Source organism: Callorhinus ursinus, unplaced genomic scaffold (genome assembly GCF_003265705.2).
Source record: "Callorhinus ursinus isolate GAN/ISIS: 27379988/994484 unplaced genomic scaffold, GSC_fseal_2.0 scaffold7, whole genome shotgun sequence".
Classification (NCBI taxonomy): Eukaryota; Metazoa; Chordata; class Mammalia; order Carnivora; family Otariidae; genus Callorhinus; species Callorhinus ursinus.
In genome coordinates this window covers 25088991-25100900 of record NW_027397069.1, presented here as the reverse complement: position 1 = coordinate 25100900, position 11910 = coordinate 25088991, and the positions used below count along the sequence as shown (strand labels likewise).

Genomic DNA, 11910 nt, shown 5'->3' with positions numbered 1-11910 from the left:
AAAACAGGAAAATAGATTCTTCTGCATTGAAATACTTTCAAAAGCTCTAGGGCAGATACCAGTGTGATGGTAGGTATACGTACCGATTTTTGCCCGTGAGACTCAAGCCTATGAGATTCATTTTTCTCTTGTAAAGTTAACACATTTTGAAAAAAAAAATTAAAGATGCTTTTCAGTCTGATGTATCCTTCAAGGTTTAAGTTATCTTACACACTAATTTTCAAGAAGAGCAAAACTTCTGGTGGGTAAAAAAAGTCTCAAATTTTGAAAAAATTTTCTGAACTGTTTTTGTTTTCCTTTTTGAACTTTAAAATCATGATGGCATCTGCACAGATCGAACATAGGCTGTGACATTGTTTCTTTTGAGTATTCTTAACAGTGGTATGGACATATGAAGAAGCTAAAAGGCTAGAAACAGCAAGAAGCAGCAGGGACAATGAATGCTGTTTTGTCATCTGTGCAGAAATAAGCATTGAATGAATAGCCATTGTACTGTTGGAAATGTTGTACCAGCACTGGCAACTTTGTTGATCTTGGAAACCTACTGTTTTCTAATCTGTGCTGGGTGACAGAACTGAAAAATTGAGTTCCAGTAATATTTGCTTATTAATGAATCAGACTCCGTTCAAGACATTCCTTGCTATTGATTTTTGCATTAGTCAATAGTTTTTATTGATAAGCCACTGAGACCAGAGCAGGGTATTTTGGTCGGTGCTGCCTAAGACTGAAAGAGAAATACATCATTTTATAAGGCTGGACTCTGCAGCTAGACTGCCTGGCTTCAAATCCTGGCTCTGCTGCTTACTGGCTGGGTAAGAGTGTTGGACCTTTCTGGGCCTCAGTTTCCTCATTTATAAAACAGGAATAATAACAGAAACTATGTCAAAGGGCTGTTCGGTGATTAAATGAGCCAATGCCGGGAAAGGGTTTGGAACAGCTACTGGCAGTTAGTAAGCACCAATTGCTACTATTAAGGTAAATTATAAAAAGTTTCATTTTAATGGGAGTGGTAGATATGTGAGCTATTTACAAAAACAAAACAAAGTGACCACAAAGGAAACAAAGTTGACCAGAAATTAGAGATGGGCACTCAACCCTAGTCCTACTAATTCTTTGATACATGCTATATCCTGTGTGATAAATGAAGGTCTCAATAGTTGCCCCAATGCCCCACAGCTTGATAAAGAGAACCAAATGAAATAATGTTCACTTTCCACAAAACCTCTTCCTAAATTTTTTAGCCAAAGTTAATTGCCCCTTCTTGGGCAATCCCTGTGCTGTTGACTTGTATTTTTGTCATGACCCTTAACTCACTAAGTCTTGTACCATAGTTAATTATTGATGTGCTTCTTTCTCCAACCAGATAAAGGTCTTGGTGGTGGAGACACTGTCTTTCTCACATCTCAAAATCATCTAGCATTGTGACTTGAACATAATAGACATGTAATAAGTGTTTATTAAAGAGGGCTCTGACAAATATAGCTTGACATATAAACAGAATTATTATCATTATTACTATTATGACTACAACTATATGTAACTTTAGAGGGTATAATTACATGGGTTATTGGCCTGAATTCGAATGGTAGAATTGGGTGGGGTTTGAATGGAGCAACCCACACAGGGATTATTTATATAAATTGTGGCTTCGTGTATTTTTGTTTTCTCTCTGCATTATCCCTGTACATTAAAATGCACACATTAGTTGCAGCAAGTATGTTTCTAGCTTTTAATTGGGCCAGATGTGAAATAATCAATTATTACGGGGTTGCAAAAAGCCTTCTAATCCTTCCATGTTGTTACCACATGATAAATGAGGCTTATGGAAATAACTACTTAGGTTTTTGTCTAGATTCCAGCTAAAACTTGGGGATTTATTTATTTATTCATTTATTCTTAAAAAAAATTTCAATGTGCCTTTGCTACATGCTAGACAGTGTGCGAGGTGCTGCATCAGAGCAGTGGGGACCCACAATATTCAAGTCTATTCTGTATGGACAAACAGGAATCTTCATTAAGAGGCAAACAAAATCAAACACTGTAGTCTGAACGGACTTGAAAACACAGTTGGGGATCTTTGATCTTAGTTGAACACATTAGATGATTTCCTCTTCTTGCCGTAATGGGTTCTATCAACATGATAAATGTAGTGCTCATATTAGGGTATGTCCATTGCACTGATGGAAAATCTACATTTAAAATGTATGGGGTTTACTCTTAGAGGACTTTTACCCTAAGACAAGGGTATAAGGAGAAGAGTGGTTGGGCCACTAGAAACTGTGCTGAGAACTGTCATCGTTTTCATGCCTGGATTTGGGCGAGTTGCCTAGCCTTGTTAGGTCATCTATAAACCTAGGATAATAACAGGCTGTTCCTAGATTTCCTCAGAGAATTAGGTTTACAAACTCAAGAGGAAACTGCTGCCTTTTCAGTTCTGTGGCGAGGTCGTCAATTTGATGTCCATAGACACTATTACAGGTATATGTGAACATACAGATCAAATTAAGTTATTTTCTCTCTTAAAGTTCACTAGAGTGAACTAGTGTCCATAGTTCTGAAGTGTAAGGAATGGGAAGCAATAGAGAAATATGCATTTATTCATCTGGTTTGAATGTGTGATGTATGGATGTTTTTCATCATTTTATGCTATTTTAAATACATTGTTAAAGCAAAGTTCTTAATGAGACATGTGCTTTCATATATCATAAACCTCTGAAATCATATTTTTAATTTAAAATAAAAATAATTTAAAATGGAGTAACTATGCATGCAATTTCTTTCAAAGCACAAAGCTTTGCAAATTTGCATCAAAATAAAAAATCAAGACTGCTTAATTAAAACCTTGACACCATCAACCTCTTTAATTACGTGTTAAAGTGACAAGCATCCTGGGGATACCAAGTTAAAATCTGTACATTCTGATCATCTCTGGTGTGTGTACATCAGTAGTTCACAGAAGGGGAGAAAAAAGAGGTGCTTTAATAGAAAGGAAAAGAAATTATTGAAAATTTCTCTGGACATGAGTCATTTCATACTTTTTAAAACAGTTATGAAGAGGGCAAATTTGTCTTTTCAGAAGAAGAATGAAGAATAGAAATTTAGGGCAGAATGTGTCATCTCTATTCTATGTCTAAATTTCAATGCATGCTTTTTAAATACTAAATTTTTTATTTAATAATTGGGACTTAGAAGACACAGTTCTAAGACTTGACTACTGGTTGCTTGGATGTATTCTATAGACCATATTGAGTAAATGGGGGAGGAGTGAGCTGTTTATTTCACTGCTTCTCTAGAGTATATAAATTTTGTAGTAAAATGACTGCTTTTCTTTACGTCTGAATTCTTGCTGTCTTCACTATTATGTGTCTCTTCCCAATTTCTTTTGCTAATAGGGAAGCCAGCAGCTCTTTGTTCTCATTGTGTCTGTTGTCTCCCTTTCTTTGTGTTGCAGGGATCCTGCTACCCGCATCTGCCACTGAGCATGCGGAAAAATCCTCAATAGATTCTTTACTTAGGACTTTCAGGAGTATTACTCCACTTCTCCAGGTTTTAGTAGTCACCAGAATATCCAGAAGATAGACCGAAACTTGGAAAGGTGATACAGGTGGTTAAGTGGTAGTCTAGCAAGGGGGACCTCCAGATAGGAAGGGTCTGGGTAATTGTCACACATACTTCTTTAATTTATGGAAGCTCTCACCATGCAAGTTAAATGCACATCACCCAACCTACAGGCAGAACCACAGATATTGATTGATAACTGAGAAGACACAAGTGTTTCAGAGCAGGAGGGCACAGAGCTGTATCTAAAACCAATGATACAATGTGCTAGCAGTTCCAGAGGCCATGGAACATTGTCACAAGGATCGGTATGTAAAGTCCCTGAGCAGGAACTCTCACTAGATAGCCTATCATCTGAGGATGAGAACCAGTTGTGTGGACTTTTCTCATAATAAAATCTTAGACTTTTCTCTGATTGTGTTAAACACTTGCAATGCTGTCAATATTCGTTGAATGAAACCGGATTCAATTCTTCTGCCTAAAAGCCTCCCCCACTCCCCCCAAGGCAGATTGGCCAATGGTTTCCAAAAGATTTAAGAAGAGCAGGCTTGCAGGTGAGTTCAGGGACACTGGGATAGAGTTCTAAGGTTTTGTTTTTCTCTGGCCCCTTCCACCCCGTAAGTCTGACCTAATAGCTTGTAAATTATTAAAGAGATGGAGCACTATACAATTTTACTCATGTTTCGCCTATAATGATTTTTGCTTGTTCTGTTCACTGCTTGATGGCCAACTCAGAATCGCGTCCAGAACAGTTTAGTGCTCAAAGATCTTTTGTCTGATAAATATAAGAATATGCATAGTATGGAAAATGCTCTCGCTTTATTATCACAAACATTGGTGCTAACAGAATAATTTGAATTCGACTAGTTTAGAATAAATAAACACTTGGCTCTTTGGTAGCTGGCCACTCTCAGGATTTCTTCTTTCTCCTCGGCCTCCTCTCTCCCACCATTTTGTTTCTGTATTAACAATTAGTGGATTAATAGTATTGTCTCAAAGTCTTTCAGTTCCACGTTTTCACTTCTCATCCCTTACGATAACGTCCCCTGGCCCTCTGGTTCTTTATAGGTTTCATTAGCCAGTGGTTAGTGGCTAAGGTCATTGAGCACAAGTGCTCTCGGACCCTAGCAAACCAGCGGGCGCCGGGTGCTCTCCTCTAGGGCAGACACCTGAGGCCGCTTTTGGGGAACCCCGGCTGAGAGATCCGCACAGTTGGCTTCTCTCCACAGCTGCGGAAGGGCCTGTGGCGGGAAAGCTCAGGCCAGGTCTAATCAGGCACCTAGGGCTGGGTGGCGGGGGCGGGGGGGCCCCCAGGACCCCCGGCCCCGCAGCCTGCCCCGCCCTCGCGAGCGCCTCTTCCCCCCCCTCCGCAGGTCCTCCACCGGCCCCGCCCACCCGGCGTTCGCGCCCCGCCCCGCCCCGAGGCCGCGGCTAAAACCCGGAGCCGCCGCGGCGCCCAGGGGACTGGAGGGACGCTCTGAGCATGTGCAGAGCTGTTTGGCGGCGGCTGCCTCGGCCGGAGGCTGGGCCCCGGTGCTGATGCGAACAGCCGGCTCGGCCTCTGCACCAGCGTGGTCGGCGCCCCGGGCCCGGGTGGCAGGGAAGGAGCCGTAGCCTCCCCGCGGCCGGAGGAGCAGGCGCGGCGACGCGCACTCTCTGCCTCCGCTCCCGCCCCCGGCTGCCGCGGCGCCTTCGGGGCCCACGATGATGGCGGAGCAGGTGAAATGCGCCTCGGCAGGGGGCGGCTCCGGAGCGGGCTCCGGGCCGGTGGTGAACGCGGAGCTGGAGGTGAAGAAGCTGCAGGAGCTAGTGCGCAAGCTGGAGAAGCAGAACGAGCAGCTGCGGAGCCGGGCGGCGAGCGCGGCCGCCGCCCCGCACCTGCTGCTGCTGCCGCCGCCGCCGCCCGCCGCGCCGCCCCCCGCCGGGGCCTGCAGCCCGTTGGGTCCGCGGAGCCCCCCGGCCGCCGCCGCCTCGGGGGGCCTGGGGCTCGGGCTGGCGTTGGGCACCGGGGGCGGCGGCAGCGGCGGCTCCAGCCCCGCGTTCTCGGGGACCTACTGCCTGCCCAGCTCGGCGCCCTCCCTGCTCTGCAGCCTGGCGCAGCCCCCCGAGGCGCCTTTCGTCTACTTCAAGCCGGCGGCGGGCTTCTTCGGCGCGGGCGGCGGCGGGCCGGAGCCGGGGGGCGCGGGGACGCCGCCGGGGGGAGCCGCCGCGCCGCCCTCGCCGCCCCCCACGCTGCTGGACGAGGTGGAGCCGCTGGACCTGGAGAGCGTAGCCGCCTGGCGGGACGAGGACGACTACACCTGGTATTGCCGAGCTCCGCTCTCTCCCCCGGGACCCCGGCCTCGGAGGCCCGGGGAGGGCGTGGGCAGGGAGGGAGAGGGGGACCTCGCCATTGCCCCCGGACGTGGTGGCCTGGCAGGTGCCCAACTCGGCGAGGAGCGGGGGCTTTTCGCGAGGGCGGAAACCTGTTTCTCATAGCTCAGGCTGAGCCAGCTGGGGATGAATTGGTCCCCTCCATCTCCCTATCTTCTGCTCTCGGCTGATGATTCGGTCCCAGGCTCCCTGTTAGCATTAAGTGAAAAATCCGTGCCGTCTTTTTGTTACTCAGCCCTGCTTTTTCTCCCGTCATTTTTGGGAGTAGCGGGGGTTGGGTAGGGGTTGGCCTCAGTCTGCGACCGTTCCTGGTCTTTCCTCCCAAACGAACGCTGGACAGGATTTGCGTGTTGTCTCCTCCCGTGGCATCCCAAGCCTCCTAGGGATGGATCTCTCCTCAGAGGTCCGTGCTTGCAGGTTGAGTTGTGTAGTCGCATGTCCTCATTCGCCGCGTTTTCGTTGATAGCTCCTCATTTCAAAGACAGACTTGCTTTTTTTGAAATCTGCTGCCCTCACTGGCTTTACTTGTCAGTAATGGTGTCAAAAATGAGGGCTTTTTCAGGGAATGGAGTGGGCAACTTGAGAGCACTGTTACTTAGAAACCAAGGCTCTTTCTTTAATTTTTAAAATCGAACCGTTGATTGAAGAAGAAAAGTGAGATTCAAGAAGCTTTATTATTATTATAGAAACTGTAAGTTGGTTATCAGAAAACTTGTAGCTGGCAGCATCTTTTCATTTGAAATCTGGCTAGCTCTTTCTGCTTTCCATCCATGAGCAGCTTTGGTGGGGATGTCTAATTCCCTTATTTTTCATGCTGTTTTCTCATGGAGCAAGTCCTTTCATAACTGACTTCTTTTGGTTGGTTCGTTTGCTTTCCTCCATCAGGAGAGGTAGTGGGACATGGTAAGATGAGTAGAAGCCTCAGAGAAGGTCAAACTTAAATTCCTGCAGGGAAAATGAACACCATTCACCTTTCCATACCTGCGGCCCCATGAAGAACAGTTGTTCTTTTTATCTTGGGTCCTTCTACTTAGGACCCTTCCTGTTTTTGCAAGCTGGGTTTTCCTCACTTTCTCTGTGGTCCTGTTGCATGATCGCACAGGGGGGAATGGGAGACGGAGAACCTTACTGGCTTTCTGTTGAGACCTGTGGTGTTCCCTTATACTCTCAGTGGGAACTCCGACTGTAAGGTACGTTAATTGGGTTGATTCAGAGCATCAGAATGTTAGGGCGCTACAAGAAAGCATACTCCTCCTCCTTAGTACTCCACCTGTGGGCAACTGTGCTGGTAGCTCGGGTTGTAAAGATCAAAACAACTCACCACTTTGGGGAGCTTTAAGCCTTTCTTCAGAAATGACACCTTTGTTTTTGTGAAGCCCAGGCTGTGTTATAAGCTGAGTTTCAACCTGAACATGGTACTAGAAAATGCTCTCAGGTCATTCTTAGGTTATAAAAACTATAAGCCCTTATGCTACTTTCAAATTATGTTACCTTGATTTAGTGCCCACTTGGCCTTTTCTGGAGATACACGTCTGTATTTTTGATGGGCATCAATCCTGTGCATTAAAAATGTTAGCATTTTTAAACATTATATACTTCCTATTTTGTAAGTGTATTCAGTTGGGGTAGTGTGTACATAGCTCATATAATTGTAATATTTTCTTGCATTGAATGGACTTCTACCTATTTAGTTATCATCCAGCTACTGCTAGAATTTTGATATGTAGGCTTTTTGTAGTTTATTTTTTGTCAAGATAGTATTGGAATAACTTTGGGGAAAAAAATGACCTGCTTAGTGGGATTACTCTTAGCACTTCAGGTGGTTTGAAGTGAATGTAAAGTATAGCATGTTCTACTAATTTAACTCATCAGATACTTAGGGAAGTACATAAATCAGTGCCTTGACATTTTACAGATGTTCCCACAGACAAGGGGCACACTGTTTTGTGGCCTTTCTCAAAACAAATTTAGGATTAGAATCCCATGTGGAAAATGGAGGGATCATTACTCTTAGGTGGGATGTAATTTAAAAAAAAATTAAGGTCATCTGATTTACAGAAAACTTTCCTGGCATCTTATACATTAAAATATTTTTGTATTGCAGTATTTTGGCTTATTGATGAACAAATAACAGGTCTAATTCTCAAAGTTTAACCCACTTGTTAATGCTTGCAGAGCTCTCTGATGTTCCTTCATCGCTGCAAACTATGTCCCTGTGCTGTAGTCTCACAAGTAGGGTGTTTTTCATTTGGATTGCCTAGTAGGTTTGCAGGGAGGCAACTTATTTTAATTTCCCCTGTTAAGAAACAACTGTAGTGTTGTACCTGATTATTTTAAATATACTTAAAAATAGTTTTACATTTTCACTGTGGAAGAAAAAACCCCACAGATGTGAGTATGAAGTCACAGGAGTCTTCCCTCTTGTCCTCAATCCACTACCATGATTCAGAGTTTAACCGTTAACATTCTGTAGATCATTCAAGATAAAAACAAAATTATTCAAATCATTATGCAAATATATACGCATCAGTTTTTTTACTTACCTTTTACTGAACATATCTTGGACATCTTTGTCTCCCTGTAAAGTTGCATCATTGTTAAACTAACTGTGTTTATTAAGGAATAGCTTACTGTCAACTGTCTCCCCTATAATTTTTCATGCATTTTAATCATGATTTCATCCTAATGGGTTAAACAAAATTGATATTTAGAATAGTACTTTTTTTTTTTTTTAAAGATTTTATTTATTTATTTGAGAGAATGAGAGAGAGAGAGCATGAGACGGGGGAAGGGTCAGAGGGAGAAGCAGACTCCCCGCTGAGCAGGGAGCCCGATGCGGGACTCGATCCCAGGACTCTGGGATCATGACCTGAGCCGAAGGCAGTCACTGAACCAACTACTTCCTGCTAAGATGTCTTGTCTTCAGGAAAGAAATTTCACAAATGTAGATTAATCTTTGAACATTTTAGAAGTTCTTTCATGTAAGTCCCATTTTTTTTCTAATAAAACCTTAGACTGTAACTCTTCACCTTTTATTAACAACCTGGCAACTCTTGGCTCAAGAATTATGTGTAGAAGGAAAACAGTGAATTGTAGAATCAGTATTTGCTCGATGACAGTTCATTAGTTAATGAACGGTCAGTCAGGTCTCTTGGGTCTTTTTTCCAAACAATTATTTAACCTATAAGTATCTTCTGTTTACAAAAAAACAAAACTTTGTGAGGATAGCGTGTTCTGCTTTTCATTTTGATGAAAATCTTTGAAACAAAACAGTGTCTCATTTCTTCAGATATTTCAGTTGAATTTAAATTGATTTTTCTTTAACCTTAGTACAGGGCTGCTAGAAGTAAATGTCTCAGGAAATTAGATTGTGGTTCCAGGACCTTAATTTTTTTTTTTTAAAGATTTATTTTAAAAAGAGAGAGTGAGTGTGCATGAACAGGGAGAGGGCCAGGGGGAGAATCTCAAGCAGAGTCCCCACTGAGCATGGAGCCCCATGCAGGGCTTGATCCCACAACCCTGAGGTCATAACCTGAGCCAAAATCGTAACTGACTGAGCCACCCAGGTGCCCCCTAGAGCCTTAATTCTTAAGTCCAATTTATTATAATCCCATAATAAACTTCACATCCTGTCCTGGATTTTTCAGTGACCGCTACTAATTTGACAGCCTTAGCTCTCCAGAGGACCATAGGCTAGAAAGTAAAGGGGTCAGTCTCTGAATATCAGGAGCAAATAAGCTCCAAGGATTGCAGTTTTGATGCATACCTGGGGGCATGTGACTGGATGATTTGCCAGTGTGTATGGAAGGACGTTTTCCAGATCACTGTCCCAGTGTCACTAGGCTGAGAAGCACCAGGGTATCAGGAAAAGAAAGCAGATTGGTGTGAAGTGGCAAGAGGAGCAGGAAGTTGTTAACTGCATACTAGACCTTTCCATGACCTGTTTCATTTCCCCTATTTCACGATTGAGGGACTGAAGCTCCGAGGTGAAATGACTTAAAAAAGCTCCTCTAGTTATTTATTGAAAGGTTAAAACCACAGTTCAGATTGTTTATCCAGATTTGGAAGTGTTTACACCACTGATATTTTTCCCGAGCTTGGTTATGACCATTAATGTGTCATAAAGTCAGTTTAGTGGATTGACCTGCATTTCTTTTTTAAAAAATGAAGAGCAGTAGAATATAAAATCAGAATGCATTATATCTTGGAATACAAATTTGTCTTCATTAAACTTATTTCAGTTTTGCACGTGTGTGCCCTGGGTTAAATAGTAAATGTATTTGTGCGTTATGGTCACAGTTAGGAAAACTCCATTTTACACCATTTGGAAGCAAAATGGTCTTGAGGAAAGCAAGTGGAAAAGCCCAGCTCTCTGAAGATAGGGTAGCACTGGGGAAAGTCAGGTCTTGCACACCTCAATCAGGAAGACAAGTCTATATTCAGAAAATGTCAAGATAATAATATGCTAGCTAACACAAAATACAGTCCTTTAGGGCCTTTATTTTAGTGGAGTGGCAATTAGAAGAATATTGAAACTTATGTAAAAGGGATGTGGCAGAGATTTTGAACTTGCCCAATGGGAAAGGACAGGAGAAGAGTTCATAATTATATAAGGGGAAAAGGGTGCAATGTACAAATTAAGGAAAATTTAATGAATGAGATATTCATCTTTCGAGTGTAACACCAAGACCCCGGACAGCTGGCTAAAATCCTTGCCAATTCCATCAAAGCTGCTGAACACCTTGTACTATACATATGGCACAGTTAAATTAGACCACCTGAACTGTTCTTTTTCCATAATTGATTTTCAGTGAAAAGACCAGAGGGTGCTTCACTTTGTGACAGTGCTAATTGAAAACCGCAGTGTATTCTAGAGGCAAATGGAGTTGAGTGAAGTATGTGCTGAGGTCTTCGAAACCTTGCAGTGAGACACCGGAACAGAATCCAGCCCTAACTGTTGAGGGATGGGGAGAGAGTCTGCTGTAGGACCATTGCATAACTCCAGTTTGGACTTCATGTGTCCTTTTAATAGCTTAGTCGTGGTAGGTTTGCTTTGCAGTGGCTGACCGATGTGACCCTAGCAGGTGCTAGTGAATCACACACTTTAGTTCAACTGAAGATTGATTGATTGTGCTTATCAGTGCTGGTGTTCTAGCTTTCCTTAAAATAGATCTTGTGATGATTGAAGGCTCTTAAATCACATGTCTGAAAATTGCCACATATTCCTTCTCAGTGATAGGTATGTAAAACATATATGTATATATTTTGTCGTATCACTTGTTTTTGTGTTATCAGAAGGATGACTTTAGAACCAAACATTTACTTGAGAATAATGGATTTTTTTTTTTCTAGGTAGTTGTAATACTTCCTTTGAAGCACTCAGGTTATTATTATTATGGCGGGCTTTGTGTTATTCCTGTCCTCCCAGTGTTAACACATGTTTTAAGGGAGGGCATCCAGAATGTGAAATGTATGGAAAAGAAGAGATTCTGTGAGAAAGCTAATCGTTTCTAGTCCTGTGCCTTTGGAAGTTCTTGAAGCAAAGTTAAAGAAAATTAGAGTGTGACATTTTAAAAGATAGCTTTTCTAACATTTGAAGAATTCTCAAGTTGTAGATGGTTTTTCTTATATCTTGTCAGATTCTAATATAGTTTCATTGGCGGAACTATAGAAGTTGAAAGAGCAGTTTGTAAGTCAGTAGGAGGTATGTTGTATTAATGATGGCAAAATAGGATATTGTAATGACAACAAACAAGGTGATTTTTTTATGACTTTTTGGAAGATTGGAACCATTTAGGAGAAATCCAAGTTTTACCTTGCTTATCTAATTTTGAGGTTATGTCATACTCAAGGAGTTTGTAGCTACATGATCGCCATCTGCCTTTTTCTTCTTTCTTTAGGTCCAGCTCTAGGCCTCCCCATAGAAATAGGAGGCTCAAAGCTATCCTGGGTACGTTCGGAGACTGACTCTGAAAATGA

General features: G+C 42.8%; 1 protein-coding gene across 3 annotated transcripts in view; it reads left to right on the top strand.

Moving 5' to 3' along the window:
* The first annotated feature begins 2459 nt into the window (after nucleotides 1-2459).
* The window catches only part of SLAIN1 (SLAIN motif family member 1), a 61910-nt gene continuing 52459 nt past the window's right edge, over nucleotides 2460-11910 (top strand). For 2 of the 3 annotated variants that reach the window (XM_025874916.2, XM_073894413.1), the window contains exon 1: nucleotides 5004-5861. In XM_025874916.2, the coding sequence (XP_025730701.1) occupies nucleotides 5263-5861 (599 nt within the window). In that variant the 5' untranslated portion in view covers nucleotides 5004-5262. Of the gene's footprint in view, nucleotides 2479-5003; nucleotides 5862-11910 lie in introns of those variants that run through there. The other variant, XM_025874917.2, reaches the window with a different exon arrangement.